This window comes from Limanda limanda, chromosome 11, assembly GCF_963576545.1.
Source record: "Limanda limanda chromosome 11, fLimLim1.1, whole genome shotgun sequence".
Lineage (NCBI taxonomy): Eukaryota > Metazoa > Chordata > Actinopteri > Pleuronectiformes > Pleuronectidae > Limanda > Limanda limanda.
Genome location: NC_083646.1, coordinates 6,053,934 through 6,072,753, shown reverse-complemented (window position 1 = coordinate 6,072,753; position 18,820 = coordinate 6,053,934). Strand labels below are relative to the sequence as shown.

The 18,820-nt window shown below is 39.0% G+C and overlaps 3 protein-coding genes and 1 long non-coding RNA gene across 6 annotated transcripts; 1 reads left to right on the top strand and 3 right to left on the bottom strand.

Annotated features, from left to right (window-relative positions):
- Nucleotides 1-1,817: 1,817 nt before the first annotated feature.
- LOC133013884 (potassium voltage-gated channel subfamily E member 1) lies at nt 1,818-2,270 on the top strand. Its single transcript, XM_061080972.1, has one exon. The coding sequence runs from the start codon at nt 1,848-1,850 to the stop codon at nt 2,268-2,270; it is 423 nt and encodes a 140-aa protein (XP_060936955.1). The 5' UTR covers nt 1,818-1,847.
- Nucleotides 2,271-2,318: 48 nt separating this feature from the next.
- On the bottom strand, nt 2,319-5,124 carry dnajc28 (DnaJ (Hsp40) homolog, subfamily C, member 28). 2 transcript variants are annotated; one of them, XM_061080842.1, is made up of 2 exons: nt 5,021-5,124; nt 2,319-3,773 (listed from the first exon to the last, which is right to left on the bottom strand). In XM_061080842.1, the coding sequence occupies exons 1-2, from the start codon at nt 5,119-5,121 to the stop codon at nt 2,603-2,605; spliced, it is 1,272 nt and encodes a 423-aa protein (XP_060936825.1). In that variant the 5' UTR covers nt 5,122-5,124; the 3' UTR covers nt 2,319-2,602. The 2 variants fall into 2 exon arrangements, with proteins under 2 accessions (XP_060936825.1, XP_060936827.1); XM_061080844.1 differs by having other exon boundaries at nt 5,064-5,124.
- Nucleotides 5,125-8,601: 3,477 nt separating this feature from the next.
- On the bottom strand, nt 8,602-12,196 carry pycard (PYD and CARD domain containing). 2 transcript variants are annotated; one of them, XM_061080845.1, is made up of 4 exons: nt 11,929-12,196; nt 10,926-10,970; nt 9,594-9,653; nt 8,602-9,147 (listed from the first exon to the last, which is right to left on the bottom strand). In XM_061080845.1, exons 1-4 carry the CDS (start codon nt 12,179-12,181, stop codon nt 8,888-8,890), a joined length of 618 nt encoding a protein of 205 aa, XP_060936828.1. In that variant the 5' UTR covers nt 12,182-12,196; the 3' UTR covers nt 8,602-8,887. The 2 variants fall into 2 exon arrangements, with proteins under 2 accessions (XP_060936828.1, XP_060936829.1); XM_061080846.1 differs by lacking the exon at nt 9,594-9,653.
- Nucleotides 12,197-13,458: 1,262 nt separating this feature from the next.
- Nucleotides 13,459-17,043, bottom strand: LOC133014101 (uncharacterized). The gene is made up of 5 exons (XR_009681440.1): nt 16,885-17,043; nt 15,931-16,076; nt 15,421-15,579; nt 15,184-15,279; nt 13,459-14,454 (listed from the first exon to the last, which is right to left on the bottom strand). It is a non-coding gene; the product is annotated as an uncharacterized LOC133014101 (long non-coding RNA).
- Between the last annotated feature and the right edge of the window lie 1,777 nt (nt 17,044-18,820).

Sequence of the window (18,820 nt, the reverse complement as noted above, 5' to 3'; positions counted from 1 at the left end):
TATTTGGTGAAATGTCTACACATGACATACTCTAAAAATCTGTTATTTAATGGCAATTGATGCATGTTCTATTGATAACATATTTTTATGATTCATGTAGCATTACTTGAAATGCTTAACAAATGTATATAAAGAATAACAGACATCCTAATTGATGCGTTTCTACCGGATCACCAGTGTTATTAGAGACTTTGGTTGATAGCAGCTGTTTTAAGATAAATGGCTTCAGCTTGTTTACATGTCAATGCAGCCCAGGACTTTAAAGGAGGATGTTTTTAAGTAGCAAACAACGTCTTTAAGTCTTTAACTTTCTCTTAATTTTGTCTTAAGCACAGATTTTATTTCCTTCATATGATCTTCTAGGTATCAGGAATGAGTTCTGGTAAATGTAATCCACAAGGAGGAATTAAGAAAGTCAGCTCAGCTTCATGGGAAGGTTGGTGTTTTACACAGGTACCTGATAATTAATGTAAAACCAGTTTGTCTCAGGCAGGCCACAGAGTCAACTAGAGGAATAAAGGAAGTGGATATTGGTGCATTAAGAAAATTACAAGAAGATGTATTTAGTTGAATATTTTTCTTCTACAAAGCACAGGCGAGTGAGTTAAAGGACATTTGGAGGTGATCGTGTTGTAACTCAATCTCGTCTGAGCTGTGCTGCCGTCTCCGGTCTGAAAGCAGCTTTGTTCTCCTGCATCAGCCAGAAATGACCACACAGCCCAGCTCCGTTGTTGTTTTTAAATATGAGGGACAATACTTCTGATAACATACATTTTTCACAAAGTGAGATTAAACATCACAGGGGAGTGAGCCACAAAGGATGATATTCCTCTGAGTTTGAAATAGTCAAATATTCCACATGCAGTTGTAGAATAAATGTATTGTAGCCAATGTGACATGTTTTTCTTTTGATTTCCTGCACGAGGTCTGATGTAAATTAAATATCTTTGCTCAGTAAACTGATCATTGTTGCAGAGCTCCGTGGTTAGAGTCACGCTACACCGCTGCCTCATGACACCGAGCTGTCGACCTTGCCCTGTGACCTCCTTGTTTCATTAAACGTGTTGACATGCAGAACATGCAGCATGTCTCCTTCAGGGAAGAAGAAGGGCAGACGCTGTGGGACAAAGAGAACAGGGGTGGAACATTTTCACTTAGTGTGGTTTGGGAAACACGGACGATCAGCTGCTCCTCATCCTGCTGGAGACTTGAAATGACTGATGCCAATAACAGCAGGAACTGATTCTGGATCCTTGAAAGGTGGGATTATTTCTCTCTGGCAGGTCATCCAAGATTAAAAATACATTATGCAAAATTATTAGAAAGTGAATCTTCTTGTTTTTCGTGTTTCCGTCTAGTTGAGTTTTTATTGTGTGTGTCAATGTGCCTCATTATCTTGATCTTAATCTTACAAGCTAATTTGAAGTGCATGTTCATCTCCCACTTAGCTCCTTTATCTTCCTTCTCGTGTCTTAACAGGAATTTTTTCAATTCAAACTGAATTTTAGGGGAGAAAATGTAAAAGCTTCGGGCAGCTTGTAAATTCAAGTCAACTGCAGCTCAGAAATCCTGCTTTTGTATTTGTCTGTCGTCTCTTGGGTGTTGTAAATAAGTTGGAATTAAATAATTTACATTTTAAAGATATATAACTGTACTTAATTTAAGTGAAAAACAACAGTTTCTTTTGTTTTTGTTGACTTTAATTTCATCAACATTTCATTTTTGTCACATTGTCTTTACCAGTGGTTTTGTACGTCTATGTTTTAACTCCTGAGGAAAAACCTTTTCCTTACAGTTTCTTCTTCCTCCTCAGTTGCAGGTTGCTGAGCGTCGAGCAGGGGTTCGTCATGTCTAACATCAACGTCACTGAGCTGCAGTCGCTCCTGCTGTCCTTCCTGCAGCAATGCCTGAACAGAACAAACGTGCTGTCTCCAGCGATACCTCAGAACCACACCTCCCAGCAGGCTGTGCACTACGCGAATGGAGCCAAGGCCCACGCTCAGTCTCAGGGAATCGTGTACATCATTCTGGTGGTTGGCTTGTTCAGCTTCTTCACGTTCGGCATCATGCTCAGCTTCATCCGCTCCAAGAAGCTAGAGAGCTCTCATGACCCGTACCACCAGTACATCGCCCGGGACTGGACCAAGGTCACGACTCCTTCCAGGGCCGTCGCTCAGGCTCTGCACAGGGACGCTGCAGGAAACGGGCCCAGCAGCAAGGAGCCAGTCGTCATCTGCAACCCTGCAACACTGGATCAGCTGTCGGACTAGAATAGAACATTTCACACTTTTAAAGAAATAACAGTCTCAACACAGAAACACTATTACGCAAGATCTTTAATTAACCTAAACTCTAAATGTCACATAGCAACGAAAAAGTTTCAGTGATAGGTTTGCATTTTAAGATGAGTGATTTCACAGAAACAACTTGTATTGTTAAAAACTACTTCATGTTGTAATCGGAGGTAAAATTGGTTCAACCTTTTGTCTGACTTCTTGATTCAGACTGTGAGCAACGCAGGTGAACAAGGTGTCAAATATTTTAGGAAAAGTCTCCAGAGTTCAGTGAATGTCTGAAAAACACCTTCAGATTTTTAGTGTTTTCATCGGAATAAATTCTGCATCCAAGACAAAAGGCCTTGTTTGGTGTTTTTATGTTTAATTTCTGCGTTGGCTCGGTTTTTCTCTTCTTTTCTCCGCTCTCGTTCTTTCTCTCTCTGTCGCTGCTGCTCCAGTCTGTGTTGGTGGGCTCCTTTCACAGCACGCTCCATCTCTCTGGACATGCTGAAGTGAACCATTTGCATGTTGAGCATCGGTACAATCAGGTTGTAATCGTCCACCATCTTGTTTAGTTTCACCAACTGCTCCTCTACAGATGCACACAGCTGATCCCACTGGCTGTGCTCTATCGGGGTCATGGGCTCACCAAGCCTGGCCCTTCCCTCCAATAACTGATTTCTGAACTGAGCAGTCGTCTCTCGGATGTCGCGTTGCATCACGACCCAGGAGGGCTGGTAACCATTGTCTATGAGGATGCGGTTGAGGTTGTGGGTCATAGAATCAGCATACGGATTGTGCTCAAACTTGTTGAGGGGCTTTCCAGCTCCACTCAGGTTCCTGAAGTCCCCGCGGGCCATGGACTCCTGGATCAGGTCCTCCACGAGCCGCTCCACAGCCTGGGTGATCTTGGTCTTCCTGCTGCGCTGACGCAAATCCCGTTCCACAAGAGCTCCCTCTGCAGCAGCCGCCCTCTCATGCTCCCTCTGCCGGTAGTTCAGAACCTCCTCAGTCGCCCGGTCGACACGAATCTGCTGGTACTGACGCTCACGCTGGCTGGGCGTGCCTGAGCCCATACCGTCATAGCTGAGGTAGTGTCTGTGTGGGAGTGCTGCACCTCTGGACTTGTCCTCCTCTTCCACTTCCTTCCCCCAGCCAGCTGGTTTGGTCTTACTCTGATGTGCCAGCACAGAGCGGTAGGCCTCCTCCACACGGGCAAACAGTGCTGGATCTGCGGTCGTAGCCCCAGAGTCTGGGTGGTAGAGTTTTGCCAGATGCAGGTAGGCCTCTTTCACCTGCGCAGGACTGCTCTGCCCCTCATCAGGCAGCTGCAGGAGCCTGTAGCTCTCTCGCAGGCTGCGGCTGATCTGGGGGCCAGAGCTGAGTGCTCTGAGCCACAGGGACTGTCGAGACAAGACCAGCAGGAGACGGCCATGATAGGTGTCGCTGCGGGAAACCAGGAGGAGGAAAGTGCAACTCATCTCGTCTGGAAGCCACCTGTGGAATTAAAAAGCAACGGAGTCTGTCAATGTAGTGGATATCTTACAGAGATACATACATCTTTCTATTAGTAAGTTGTTTTAGTAGTTCCAGTAGTATAAAAGAGTAAATAGAGTTTATAATCTAGTCAAGATACCAGGTAAAATTATAGGGGTTTGTCAGATCCAGGTCTGTAGACCTCCTGTTCAGGGAGTTTGAGTTCCTGCCACCTGGTGGTCGCTTTAAGATGTGGCGGTACCAATTGAATTGAATAGAATTTTTCCAAATTCTTTGTGTGTGTTAATTGTGACCTGTGTTTAATTGTCTTCATGTTTTAACATACACCTGTATTTTGAAACTTCTATGTGACATATTATTTTTACACATTAGGGAAATATGTTATATGGGCACAGCACAGTCATTTACTTTTCCACAGTGTAGGAGCCATCTACAATAGTCAATCCCTGTTTATGTTACTCTTGGGTTCATTATCAAATTGATAATCACACAATCTGTATATTTTCTTCTGGGTCCAGTTCAATTAGTTCTTTGGGTTTCGTACTACTGGTCAGGAAGTAAAAAGCATCTGAAGACACAATATGAGACTGTAAAGTACAACAGCCACCTCACAATATGTTGAAGCTGTTTAAGAGAACAAGAAGTTTGCAACCTTAATCCTAAACAAGTTCGTTTTAATAGAGCTGGGGAAAGACGTTCATGGTTAATACAACTAATGCATTATATGTGCAATACCACTTTTTGTCTCATGTAATATGCTTGTTTCATTCTCATTTATATTTTGCATTTATATCCAGCATTACTCTAATACAGGCTCAGTCTGCAGGCCTTTCTGTGTGTTCTCTTGTTTCATTCTGCTTTCTGCTCATATGTGATAGAACTGCACAGTTCACTGCTTTATCCAACTTGTTGAGGTTGCCTATTGATTAAGATATTAAGTTTTCTGCTCTTCCTGTATATATTCGCTCTTTACTTTCTTCATGGGATGTATGTTATGTTTACTATTTATATGTTTAGGACCCGAGGAAGACTAATGGCACACTGTTTCTACAGGGGATCCTCTACTACTCTGTATACACTTGATATTTCTAATTAAATCATTTATTAGATTTACTTCACATATATCCTATACACTGTATTATGTTATATGTTGTGATACTGTAATCTTGGAGCAAACGAGTGACACGTTAGAAACATGATGGAAACGAGAGGTTCAAGGCTCGTTGATTAAAGAAAGTCTCGTTTACCTGAACATCAACACAAAGGTGAACAGAAGCTTCGGCCACAGACCTGATTCGTGTGAGAACCTGCGGAGAAAAGTGTCCCAGGAGACAAACAGTGTGTCCATGTGACTGAGCTGCAGAGGACAGACAGAGTGCTGCTGCTGCTGCTTCTGATCAGGCACCAGGCCAACAGCGCCTCCTACTGGACTGGAGTGTGAGCACATGAGCGTAACGTGCAAAGAATGGTGGATTAACGTTTTCACTTGTATGTCTTTATTTAAAATACACACACTGACACACACACACACACACACACTAAACAAACAACCCTTTTACTACTACTGCTGCTTCTTCTTCTTCTTCTTCTTCTTCTGATAAAAAGGTTGGCATCCAACAGTTAAATACACGATTATAACCTGCAAAAAATGTTGGAATAAAGTTTGGGTATGAATATTTTTAATTAAAAAAAAAACACACATACACAAACACTACACCAGTGGTGTATAAAGTACTTGAAAGCCATACTTGAGTAAAAGTACAGATATCTAACTTGAAAGTGACTCCGGTAAAAGTAAAAGTCACCCGTCAGAAAATGACTTGAGTAAAAGTCTTACAGTCGCTCATATTAAATGTACTTAAGTATCAAAAGTATCTGGTGTTGAAATGTACTTAAAGGGACTCTTACCTTTGTTGCATTTGAGAATTACAGCACATTCAAATCATCCCGCCTTCCTCCAATGCCCCACCCCCTCGTTCCCATCCGCGGTGTTTTTTTGAAGAAACTTTATTTACACTTACAACCTACTGCCTCCGCGCACGCACGTGAGTTTTTGTTTACCAAAGCAATGGATTCGGATTCAGAAGCACCGGTAAGTTATATACATTGCCTTGATGACGCGGGCCCGAATGCGCCACAAGAAGCAGACGGAAAACCTGCATGTCCATGCAGCAAACAGACAGGTCTGTCGGCCAATAAGGTCCTTCGGTCCGAAGAATTTTATTGGTTGAAGTTTTCACTAAATATTATGAGAGTGAAATAATTGTTTGTTTTTACTCCTGAAAGGTCTGTCTTGCATTTTAGAGTGTCATTACCTTATTAATACCAATTTAACCTTATCCAAAAAAAGTGTAAAAATGCAACAAAGGTAAGAGTCCCTTTAAGTATCAAAAGTAAAAGTACAAGTACCAAACTTAAAAATACTAAGTGCTTTTTATAGTAGGCCTATAGAGACACAAAACAACCCAAAATTGTTCTCTTCAGGATTTATTTCAACTGACTGAAAAATTATAACAACACCATATATATAATGTATAATTTTACAAATTTTGAACCCGAGATGCTGAGGTTAAAATAGTATTGGACAAGTGCATCTGAACTTCTAGAGACAACAAAGAATCAATACAACAGAATAAACAAGTGCCTCTTGAGTCTACCTAAGAACACTAATGGATCAAAGTATATCCACTAAAAAAGTTTGTAAATACAACTAAACATGGACCTTTCATGAGTAGCAGGAGTGATACACAATGCCCCTTATGATAACTCAGCAAAGGGAAACTAGGCACACAAAATAAGATAGTTTCTCTTTTGTTAACAGCCTGGACAGTGCTAGTACAGAGAAGAAAAAAACACTGGACACAGTCTGGTTTTGCTGCCAAATTTCAGACTGAACAAGGAAATAAATAATTGAAGACCAATGCTTTTTTGAATGCTAAATTACATCTCCAAAATACATCCAATTTAATATCTTAAGGTGCAAATTTGGTAACAGTATTTTGGTGAATTCATTTTGAAGTTTATAAATGATCAGTGTCATGCTTGACGGCACTTCAACACTAACCTTCTGTGTCTATTAGCTGTATTTTGTAACTGCCTGTATATCTGCCCGCCAGCTTGTCCACGCATCTACATGTAAGCCTGTTTATTTATCATTAGACTATCTTCACTGAATGGGCCTGCGTTTGTGTTTGCATTGGTTTCCAGCAGGGTGACAATACACCTGCTTGAGGTTGTACACATTAGCCAGTTTGTACAATACATATATAAAGACTCAACAGCTTCTAAGTTGTGTTGAGTCAGCACAAAGGGCGACTAAGGATTGGAATTGGCAATATATAGATATATAATATCTTTGCAAAAATTATATTGGCATTATAGTGAGTGGAAAACTGGGCCTGATTACCCAGGGTTCCATTTGGCGAGGTCCATTAAAAAACCTGAATTGTGGGCGTGAATATGCAGTAGTCCACGACACAGTGTTTGTTTTTGGTTGTGTTGGCTGAAAGTTGTTTTTGCGTTTGTTTATATAATTGGTTGTGTTGTTGTTTTTCCATCTTGACTTGTTTTAAATCTGTTTGTTTTGTTTACGTGGACGTGTAAGACTAAGTAGACACGGCCAACCAATGATAGTCTATTTGCCAACAGTTTTTGTTTAAACCAACTACTTGTAATATTTTCTTTAAAACAAGTTAACCACTTGCTGCTTCAAGCTATGTATTTATGTGCAGATGTTGACACAAACAGGAAAGGGAAAACAAATGTGAATCGAAAAAGGAATACCTTCAAAAAAATCATGTAAAGTAACCTAATAAAAGCCCTCAAAAAGTAAAGTAAAGAAGTAAAGTACATATATGTGAAAAATCTACTTAAGTACAGTAAAAAAGTCGATCTACTTTTTTACTTCCCACCACTGCACTACACGAAAAACACTTTTGCTACACTTGCTTCTTCTTCTGAATAGGCATCAAACAATCAGGTGTTTGACCGCCATCTACTGGACTAGAGGGTGAATACATGATTGTTAACTGCAACGATATATTCTTTTAAAAAGCACGAACACACACACAATATATACATATACTGTTGCTACTGCTGCTGCTTCTTCTGATGAAAAGGTTGGCATCCAACAGTTAAATACATGCTTGTAACCTGCAATAAATGGTGGAATAAATTTTGGGTATGTACATTTTCATTTACAAATACGTGTACACACTCCTTTTACTATTATCACCTGGTCACTATGAATTAAAAGCAGAGAACAGAACACTTTGGTTCTGACGAAAGGAAAGGCATATCAAGAATTTCTCTCTTCTTTACTCTCTGTCTCACAACCACTCCTGCAGCACAGTTCTTCATCTGAATGTCGGCATTAAGGAGATGGATGGGTTAAACCTCAGCAAACATTTTAAAGCGCTGCATGTGTAAATAAACTCAAATAAAATAAAAGAAGCCGACTGCTGAGACATGATATGCCGGGAGACATCCAAAACCACTTCCTTCTTCTCGGCATGTGTAAAAAAAGGATTTGTCAGGAAGCGACAAAGTCTCCCTAGAACATGGCACTGGTAACGATCATCATGATATCAGTAAAAACTTCCTGAATAATCACAGACTAAAAATCGATGTGCACATTTTTAAAAACATGTGACTTCTAAGCTCTATTACATCATTATGATGACTTCATACACAATGTGTAAGACTCTCCGTCCACTACAAATGTAAGAACCACAAACAGAAATCAAACTTTTTATTATATTTTAAGAAAACATTTAAATGAAGTTCCAATTGCAAATTATCTTTAGAGAAAATGACAGTGCACACAAGAGAGTTTCAAACTGCTTTTAATAGTAATAAAAGTTTGTTTGTTCTCACAATTAATTTTTCATGATTCTACATGTTGTGTAAAACCTGACAGGGAGTCTCATAACATATGAATGTTCAAAAATTAAGAGTAAAATCAAAAGCAACAGTTCGGATAAACCTTATAAAACCCAAGTAGAAAACAATGCATTAACATTAATACGTCATCAATGATTAAGACTTTAAAAAAAACTCATAGGACAAGACACAAGTCATGTTTGGTCAAGAAATGGATTTCACCTTCACATTTTCTATTTTCCCTGCAGGTCATCTACGAGATACGCTTCATTTTTCTTCAGGATTTCGTGGAAGATGTTTTTGCAGGTGTCACTGGCTCTCAGGGATGTAATGAAGAGCTCCCTCATCTTCTCCTGAGAGGTCGACAGAGCCCGGATTTTGGCATAAGCTTCCTCCTGGATGACCTTTTTCTCCAAGAGCTCATCCAGAATTGGTTCGATGTTGCTCACTCTGTTGATCAGCTGGAGTTTATGCTTGTCCACAAAGTGCGTTTCTGAGGAAAAGAAGAGAACAAACAAACATTCGGTTAGAGCCAAACACTTAACACTTTTGTTTTGGAGTCTTAAAGAACCTCCACCTTCTATAATAGAAGTGTAGATGTGTATGATTGATCAAATATTCAATAGAGACAATGCATGATCTTGGATTTTCTGAGAAAATGACTGGCACTGCTTACTGTTTTTCAAGGTTTGGAAATTAACCACAAACATGGTGCATGTATAAAGTTTACGGGGCTTCATAAACTTTGTCACGTCTGAATCCTTTTTACGTGAAGCACTTTCAACTGTTTACCTTCAGGTATTTTGTTGTTAGGTCGACTCCAGTTTAAATTTGAGAGTTAAATGTAACGTTAACTAAGCACGTGTGGTGATGTTTATGATACGTTTCCATAATATAACACAAGAGTAGAAGCCTTTTACTGACAAGACGTCGTATTACCTGGGCATCCACCCTCTGCCTTTCCGTTTCCACCTGTTGCTCCACATGAGGCTTTTGCATCTGAAACAAATTTGGGAACAATTTGAAATTGTTTAGGTATTGATTGGTCTGAAATGAGTGTTTATGCTCATATACTGTTTTCTCCAAACACAAAGCAAGCAAACAGCTTTATTTCATGGTCCAAAGACAAAATTAAAGATTAGCAGGTTTCGGTGGACTAATGGAAAATCCAGTGGTATTCTATTTTCTATATTTCTTAGTACGCATCCTAGCTTACTGGTATGCGAACCAGAGTTTGAGAGTAAGATGGGGGAGCATCTTATCCACCCCTTTTAAAGTTGGTAACGGGGTCCGGCAGGGGGGTATATTATCACCAGCCCTTTTCAATCTTTATATGGACGACCTTTCCTGGCAGCTGGGGGGATGCAAAACAGGTTGTATGATAGGTGATTCCCTGGTCAACCACTTTATGTATGCAGACAACCTAGCTTTAATATCCCCTAGTAGCAGTGGGTTTCAACAGCTGCTTAACATCTGCACCAATTATGGGGTTGATTTTGATGTTAAATATAATGCCAATAAGAGTGTCATAATGGTCTGTAGAACTAAGGATGACATGGATATTAAGTTCCCTGCCTTTTATCTTTCTGGGCAAACTCTGGGGGAGTCCAATAGTACCAAATACTTAGGGCACATTATTACAGACACGTTGGAGGATGATGCCGACATGTGCAGACAGAGGGGATTGCTCTTTGTCCAAGCTAACATGTTGGTCAGAAAATTCCACCACTGTACAGATGATGTTAAGATTAATTTGTTTAGAGCCTACTGCACCCCTCTCCATACAGTTCCACTCTGGGTGAATTACAAGAAGGTTTAAAGTAGCCTATAATGACTGTCTTAGGATACTCCTGAAGAAACCCAGGAGTATTAGAGCCATTGAGTTGTTTTGTAATATAGGTCTAACCACCTTCATGGCCTTGCTGAGGAACCTAGCATTTAAGTTTATGAGTCGGCTGGACCGCTCGACAAATCTAATAATTGGTCTTATGACAGACCCTGGCCGCAGCTCTGTAAAATACACATCCAAGATCTGGGAACACTGGCAATGAGTGCCTTTTTTAGCCTTTCTTTCCCTGTATATTTTTATGTAATGTATTGATTGTATGTATTGTTGTTGTTTTTCTATGTGGGCCCTGAGCCTGTATTAAAGTTTATATATATAACCTTCTATGGTCAAATTACAAGGTTAAGTCCAGTTCAAAGTATATGTCCACTTTGGAGAAGGCTAAAACTTAATGTGAAACTGCAAACAAACAGACAAGAACTCACCGTCAGTGGATCCAGAGTTTGAGGATTGTTTAGCGTACTCCTCAACTGAGGAAACATAAAAAGACAGATAAGTTATCTTAAGTAATAAAGAGACGTAGGCTTCATGTGATAAGACGTTTCAATAGAGTTGAGTGTAGCAGTGAAATCTGGATGGGAAGTAATCAGGACAAGTGAAGTGAGTGACTCAGGGATTGTGGGCATTTGGAAAATATTACATTAACCATGTCATGATGGGGCTGCGTATTACTAGTTTCATTCAAAAAGTAGAGCCTGACAAGAAATATCCAAAAGGACAATTATTTATGATAAACTGAGCACTAACAAATATTACAGATTAATAAAGTCATATTATATAAGCCCTCGGACCAAAATAGTAACAGCTTTGAGCTTTGAACTCTTTATAGAATAAATCCGGAAAAAGGTGACTTTTAAAACAGTTTGTTGTACTTGTAAAAGTAGGTGAGTACATGTATAAATAGTAATGTAATCATGATTTGTGGATATTGATAAGATTTAAGAATTTTGTAGGACTGAAGATAAAACAACGAAACACTAGTTACATGAATGTCAAAACATTAGGATTCTTATTACTATAAAACTACAAAGTTCATCAAACTGCAGGAGCAAAACAATAAGCCTTTAAAGTTAGACGATAAAAAGAGGCATTAAATATTGTGATAATTATAAATATTGATTAATATGAAAGATTTTAGCCACAATTACAAACAAGACTCTAATATGATTGTTATAAATGTCCTACTCTTGTTAAGGTAAAACAAATGATCATTATTGTTTATTAGAGTTTCCAATTCACCTTTTCATTATGATTGTAGGTTAATCTTTACATAACCATACGTTTGTACGTTTTTATGATGGATTCCTTAAAAATGTTTGTATAATAACAAAAATATATATTTTGCCTGTCAGTGCGTGTAAATGATTGTCTGTATTCTTGCATGTAGACTTTGATACCGACATTCTTCGGCGACTTATCTCTTCTCACCGAGTCTTTTTGCTTCTTGGTGGCAGTCGATCTCTCGGAGAATCCCCGCAGCCACGGGCACTGCTCCTTTCTCGGTGAAGGTGGAGACCAGGACGTCGGTGAGATCCAGGAAGTTCTTCCCCTCCACTCGGGCGCGTCTGACCCGAGGCTCCTCCTGGCGGTCCACGAGCTGGTGGCGGAACTTCTCCAGGTTCTGGTCGGTCAGATCCTCCAGCGTGTCCGCCAAAAGCTTCTTCACGCTTTTTGGCGCCATGGTTCACAGCCTCAGACAATCGAAAGTGAAAGTTAATTGTGCTGCCTTCAGGCGCTGTCGGAAAAATACCAAGATCAGTCAAGTAATTCACAGAAGCCCTATTTACTTACATTTTTTGGGATTGGGCTGCAACACTGTTTACACCTGAAACTCCCAAAATATTTTGTGGACTCAAACACGTCACTTACCCTTCCATCGGCATAGGGGTGAGTCGATAATGAGTGAATTTAAAATTCTCGGTGAACTATCCTTTCAAGGAAAGCCGTAAAATTATCGAAATTCCGACGGCATTGAAGGCATCTTCTTTGGCGGGCAAATGACTTTTGGACTTCCGCATGATCTTGCTTCAAACTAAGCGCGCGAAAATCTCACTTTAACGAAATGATCTCTCTTTAAATCAAATCTACGGGAACAACCCGTGCAGGCTGAAGAGAGATGTCGCGCACAATAAGCACACTTATCTTGCAGGCGCTGGAGAATCTGAGCGATAACGACCTGGAGAGGTTTTGTTTCCATCTGAGGAACCGCAGGGACGAGCCGAAGATCGGCCGCAGACAGGTGGACGAGAAAAATCCTGTGAAGATCGCAGAACTCCTAATTTCTAAGTTCACAGAAGCGGGAGCTCGTGAAGTGGTTTTGGAGACACTGAGGCTGATCGAATGTAACCAGGAGGCTCAGAATCTGGGTGAGTCTAATTCATGTCACAGCAGAGTCAGGGAAAACTACTGTATTATTATCATAATGAAGTCAGAGTAATATAAATAATAATAACTGTATCTATTAAAAAGGATGAAACAAAGTTATGGTTTGTCTTTCGAATTTTTTCTTAATTTTTAGTGTATTCTACTATAAATAAAGTAGTAAACGTATTATAAAGTACACTGTAAAAAAAGAAAAGTTGACTCAACTTAAAAAAGTAAAGCAACCAGCTGCAACGCTTTTTTGAGTTGACCTCACTTAAGGGCTTGTGAGTTGTGTCAACTTAAATAATTAAGTTCACTCAAAATGTTATATAGAGTAGCTCTGAATGGTGATGTTCTGTTAGACTAACTTAACATCTCCATTCAGAGCTACTCAAATCTACAAGTTAGGAATACTAGATTATATGCATGCTAATGATTTGAAAACATACATCAACAGAACTGGATAGTTTCAGTCGAGAGAACTTAAACTTAAACTTGAAATGCTTAGTTAACTCAACTTTGCTGCCCATCAGTTGAGCTAACTCAAGTTTACTCTATTCATACTGTTGTGGAAATTCAATAATAACAGCAAAATTCTATAAAGAATCTGTTTATTAAGAACACAGGGGTTAACATTATATACATCCAATAACTACAAAAAAGGCAACATTGAAATTGCAGCAGCAGGGATGCTTAAGTGAACTTGGTAACATTATACAATTATTTTCAAAGATAGAATATGTAAACACATAACAAAGTGCAGAACCAGCTCTCAATACTTTAGCTATAATATAGAAAACAGTATGATTGACACTATGAATCACAAAACATGTGTTAGTCAGATACTTGAGGAAACCACTGGCCAAACCCAGCAGTGAAGAAAGTGCATCCATAAAAAACATGTAACAAGACACAAACGTGTTCAGTTGCAGAGATAACCAAATCCAGCACTTAGTAAACACTAACTTCCAATGGGAACATGGGATTCGTAGCAACACTACACAAACTTGTGTAGCTACTACTGAACTTGAAAACATATTTTGAGGAATAAAGTGACATGTCTATAGAAAGTGCATCCATAAAAACGTGTAACAAGACACAAACGTGTTTAGTTTCAGAGACAAACAAATCCAGCAGTTAGTAAACACTAACTTCAAATGGGAACATGGGATTTGTGTAGCTACTACTGAACTTAAAAACATATTTTGAGGAATAAAGTGACATGTCAATGTGTGCAAATATGTGCATTGAACACATGTCTATGTGTCATGGTATCGGGCTACTTTAACAAGTTGTTTTTCAGAGCCTGAACACGGGCAGAACACTCAGTGCCAAGGTTCATAAAAATCTTTTGAAGGGCCTCAAAAGTGTACCTCAACCCTTTGGGGTAGTCCAGGTTGAGGTTGTAGATGCATCCAAAGAGAAGGACAATGGCTGTACTGATGTCAGAGATGTCCTCCACAACAACCTTTTCCTCGATGACAAGGGCAATGTTGATTGTTCTGGGCATTGAGTGAGCTCTCCCAACATCATCTTCAACAATGGTGACTATGCCAAGTTGAACACCTGCAACGGACGTTTCCTCCGAGTCTGTATCATAGAGAAAACAAACAGACATTACTTAAATTTTTAATGTTTTCATCACCACATTTATAAATAAATTATATACCCCTGCCCATGAGTAAAGTGACATGCACCTTTATGAGTTAAACTTTGAGTGCAAGTGACCACTGTTCAAAATATGAAGAAATTTCCTAACGACAAATTTAAGATACATTAAAAAATACAATTTGTAAGGCCACCAGATAAATTTTGACCACCCAGATGTCATCAATTAATCCATGTGAAGGGATAATTTGTGCGAAATCTGGCATTTTTTTTCTAAAGGTGCTCTTAAAATTCAGCTGGTGTGCAGTTTAAAAGGTGTGGGATAATCCTTTGATTCCATAAGTGTTAACAATCCAAAAAGGATGGACAATATCTCACCCTGACAGTGCATATAAAATCGGCCACAATCCAAACACTAAAACTTGCAGCAAAATTTACTGATTTAAGGTTTTTTTTAGGTCAACCCTCATAGATGACCTCTTGATAATGTGTTTTTACTTTTATTGTTAAAGATTTCAGCCTTAATTAGGGATAACTACTTATATTACATTAAAGGGAATATAAATAAGTGGTTTTATTGCATATTCCTATCAAATGAATGCGTTTGCTCCTTAATCAGAGATGTACTGGCCCCTTGTATATTTATATTGGCCCAGCTATTAAAAAAATGGAAGAAAAAAACTTCAATGGTATAAACCGAAGTATTCTTACCAGACATGTCTTCAGGACGTTGCCTGGATTCTCCCTCAAATAGAGAGGTAGACCTCGGAGAGCTGTGGCCTTCCTTTGTGCAAGCACATTGGTTGTCTGAAAGACACAAATAAAGTTAAAAAAAATATATACCATGGCCTGAAAATACAATCACACCACACCTATTCACAATTTATGTTAATGTCTGTTTGCAATTGCACTCTCAGAAAACCTTAATTTATCTCCTACTTGCATTACCTGTTCATCAAGGTTGTCAAGGAGGGCCTTTAAGTCCTTTCCTAGTGTCCTGCTACGTGTTCTGTAAAGCTTTATCAGGTTTGAGGCGTGTGCATCCAAAGATGTGAAGAATGTCTTCTTTAGATCCACTTGAGTGATTCAAAAAAACTCAGCATATATCTAAGAGAGGAGAAATAACAGTATTAGTGTTAATACAGACTCCAATTACAGAAGGTGCCAATATTGTACAGTTATAAACTAAAAAGGTTTGCTACATCCGGAAGCTGAGCAGAATGGTGGAATTGGTAGAGCATTTAGGACATTACACATTATATAAAAAAAAAATCTTACCAACAGTAAACAGTAAACAATAAACAGTCACATGCTGCCTCAAATGAGTCCTTAGATGGGCTATGTATTTCTTTGGGGCACAGATGTCTTTAAAGTCACACAATTGACAAAAAAAGGTGACTTCTACTTCAGTTTTTCTGGACTTTGTGTGTACTCTTGAAAGGTGGCATTTTAACCCACCGCTTGTTTTGAAAGTGCAGCAGCAGTCAGTGTACAGGCACGGCAGTGGCCAGAAGCGTCCCCGGTAGTGGCAAAGTCGGTAATGCTTGAGGAGAATATCCTGATTAGGGTGCGAGAACTTGCACTCCTTACACTGCATCCAAATCCTGTGAAACAAGGAAAACACATTTACTTTATGAGTTTAACACCACCCAAATGAACAAACTCAATTTGGCTGAGGCAGAGGTAGGCAACCTTTACATCAAAAGAACCATTTTGCCCACTCTTCGCCCAAATAAAATTTGTCTGGAGCTGAGAAACATATTTGATAAGAAAGCTTATAAAGTTGCATTTATGAAATTATAGAACAATAAAGAACTGTTGACTTTTATAGCTATTTTTACCTGTTACAAAGGAAAACACCAAACTCTTATGAAGAGAAGAAAAATACAGAGGCAAGTGTAGGTGTACTTTGAAATAAATTAAACACAGAACTATGTAGGGCTATTTGAGTTACATTTCCCCATATTTGTGGGAAATGTATGAAATAAGAAGTAGTTATTTTGAAATAAATAACACGTGAACGAGCTCTGTATGAAAGCTTAATTGTTAAATTCACCGTTATGCTAAGATTCAAACAGAAAAGACACCAACAGACGACACATACCCCAGTATACACAAGGAGAAGATCATCAAAATTTACCATTATTTTATTGATAACTCAACTTAACACGTTGGTAGTTTATAAACGTAGCACGGTGGTTTGGGTGGGGTTGGTCTACAGATAACTTAAAGTAAGCAAACACGTGGCTTTCACATGTAGCTGAAAGTTAGCAAACACGTGGCTTTCACGGGTAGCTAACAGGTAGATTTTATGGATAGCTTACACATGTAGTTTTGTAAACGTTGTGAATCATTGCATTCGAAAGACAACGGGTCGCAGAATAACCAGTAAAATAGCGGCGGGAGTCTTACCTAGTTAGTGCTGGAAGAAAGTGAGGAGGACACGCAGCCGTAGGACATGCGGTCAGAGGACATCAGTCGACAAAACTTGCCGTCGGGCGATATCAGGCGGCGGAACTTGCGATAGAAGGACGTGAATCTGATCAACTACACCCCAACATGTCCGGACAAGCCCACTCTACCTGGGAGCGCTGGGCTGGCGTCTCAAAACACGAGTGCGCAGTGACGCTGACTACGTCATGACGTCGCTTTCCGGACGCGGAAGCCACGCTGAAGCGCCGTGCAGCGCTTGCTCCAACATTAACCAACATTGTCCCATCATTAATCTTTTTTTTCACTGCACTTCTCCACTTCAATTATTAATTTAATGTCATCCATGTTGAAGAAGTTCTCCGCTGTTTGCTCCGTTAAATGTCGGCTGTCGAGGGTAAATTACGTATTCTCCACTCAAGCCTGTGTGGAGAATACGTAGCCCCACTCTCTCTTTTTATCTTTATCACTGCTTGTGTGGCTGCAGTGGATGGGCATATTGGGACATTTAATAATGTGGTTGGTAAAAGTGGTAAAATTGAAACTCCAAGACGACAGAAGGTGAATACAAAGTAAGGGGTAAAAAGAAATCTGAACATGCTATATATATATATATATATATTTTATATGTGTGTGTAAATGTGTATAATAATAATACAAGACATAAATATATATGTTCACATATGTATATATGTTTGTTTGTGTGTGTGTGTTTATATATACATATCTAAGTAGATATATTCCATATATAAATGCATTCATATCATTCAATCTGAACTTATATTTGCATCCCGGAGCTGGCTAAGCAATATTTGAAGTTTCCTCAACTTAAAATGTTCAGTTGACTGCACTACTTATTTGTAAACTTGAAACTTTGGGTTTGCTCAACATTTAAAAAAAAAATTTGCTCACTCAACTTTTAAAAATAAGTTAGACCAATGATTTTGAAGTTGGGCTTTTTACAGTGTAGGTTTGTTCAGAGACAAACATTACATTTTGAATTCATGTGTATTTTTGCTAGTTAAAATTCATAGCAACTCCATAAATAAAACTTAAGGTCCAGTGTGTAAGATTTAGGTGAAAGGGATCTATTGGCAGAAATGGAGCCGTATTAAAACCATATACCAATGAAACGTAACTGAAGCTTGATATTTTACAGTTCAACCATAAACATTATTACAAAAAACTATAAATAAAAGAATCCCCAAATACAACCAAATATATACAACTATTTAGAGTAAAGTAAATAACATCATTTAAAAATGTCAAGATACATAAATGCACTTTTTTGTATGAACATATCTGTAAACATTGTATTGAACCCTGAACATCTCAAAGACACGAGTACATGGCAGTTATCAGGGAGACTTAACGTGAGATTGATATTATGCTGTCACATGGATTAGCGGTTTGTAACGTGTCAGACAGTAAGAGTCTCTGTCTGACTGTGTGTTATGAGTGTTATTCTGTAATATTACATTTTTCATATCAGAGCTGTCAGCAAATATAAACCCTGGCACTGCTCCGTCTGTGGAAGGCTCATAACTGACCATTTTTACAGACCAACCGATAAACCAGTTGGACTCTAGTCAAAAGAAAGTCAAAGTCAGAAAATAACAATATTCTTAAAACGCTGTTCTCTTTCTCTACAGAATCAAAGACCAAAGCTTGTGTGGACGTAAGTTCAACATCACACAGTGAATTCAGAGATTCTCTATCACAAGTGGCTGGTCATTAATAAAGATACATTGCTGGGTGGTTTTGGTTTTGATTTTCTTTCTCTTCTTTAGAAAGGTGATCCCATTTTTCGCAAGACCTCTGACGGGAAGTTGGGCACAAATTCCTCGCAGGAGGCTGAGACACTGGGTGAGTAATGCTCGTCCCGTGTGAAAAGTCATACAGCTGCGCTCTTGAGAAT

Coding starts and splice junctions, on each gene's coding strand:
- dnajc28 (XM_061080842.1), bottom strand. CDS start 5,121: ATGGACACACTGTTTGTCTCCTGGGACACTTTTCTCCGCAGGTTCTCA. Junction 3,774..5,020: donor ACCTTTGTGTTGATGTTCAG/GTAAACGAGACT, acceptor TTAATTCCACAG/GTGGCTTCCAGACGAGATGA.
- LOC133013884 (XM_061080972.1), top strand. CDS start 1,848: ATGTCTAACATCAACGTCACTGAGCTGCAGTCGCTCCTGCTGTCCTTC.
- pycard (XM_061080845.1), bottom strand. CDS start 12,181: ATGGCGCCAAAAAGCGTGAAGAAGCTTTTGGCGGACACGCTGGAGGAT. Junction 10,971..11,928: donor CCAAGAAGCAAAAAGACTCG/GTGAGAAGAGAT, acceptor ATGTTTCCTCAG/TTGAGGAGTACGCTAAACAA. Junction 9,654..10,925: donor AAACTCTGGATCCACTGACG/GTGAGTTCTTGT, acceptor AATTTGTTTCAG/ATGCAAAAGCCTCATGTGGA.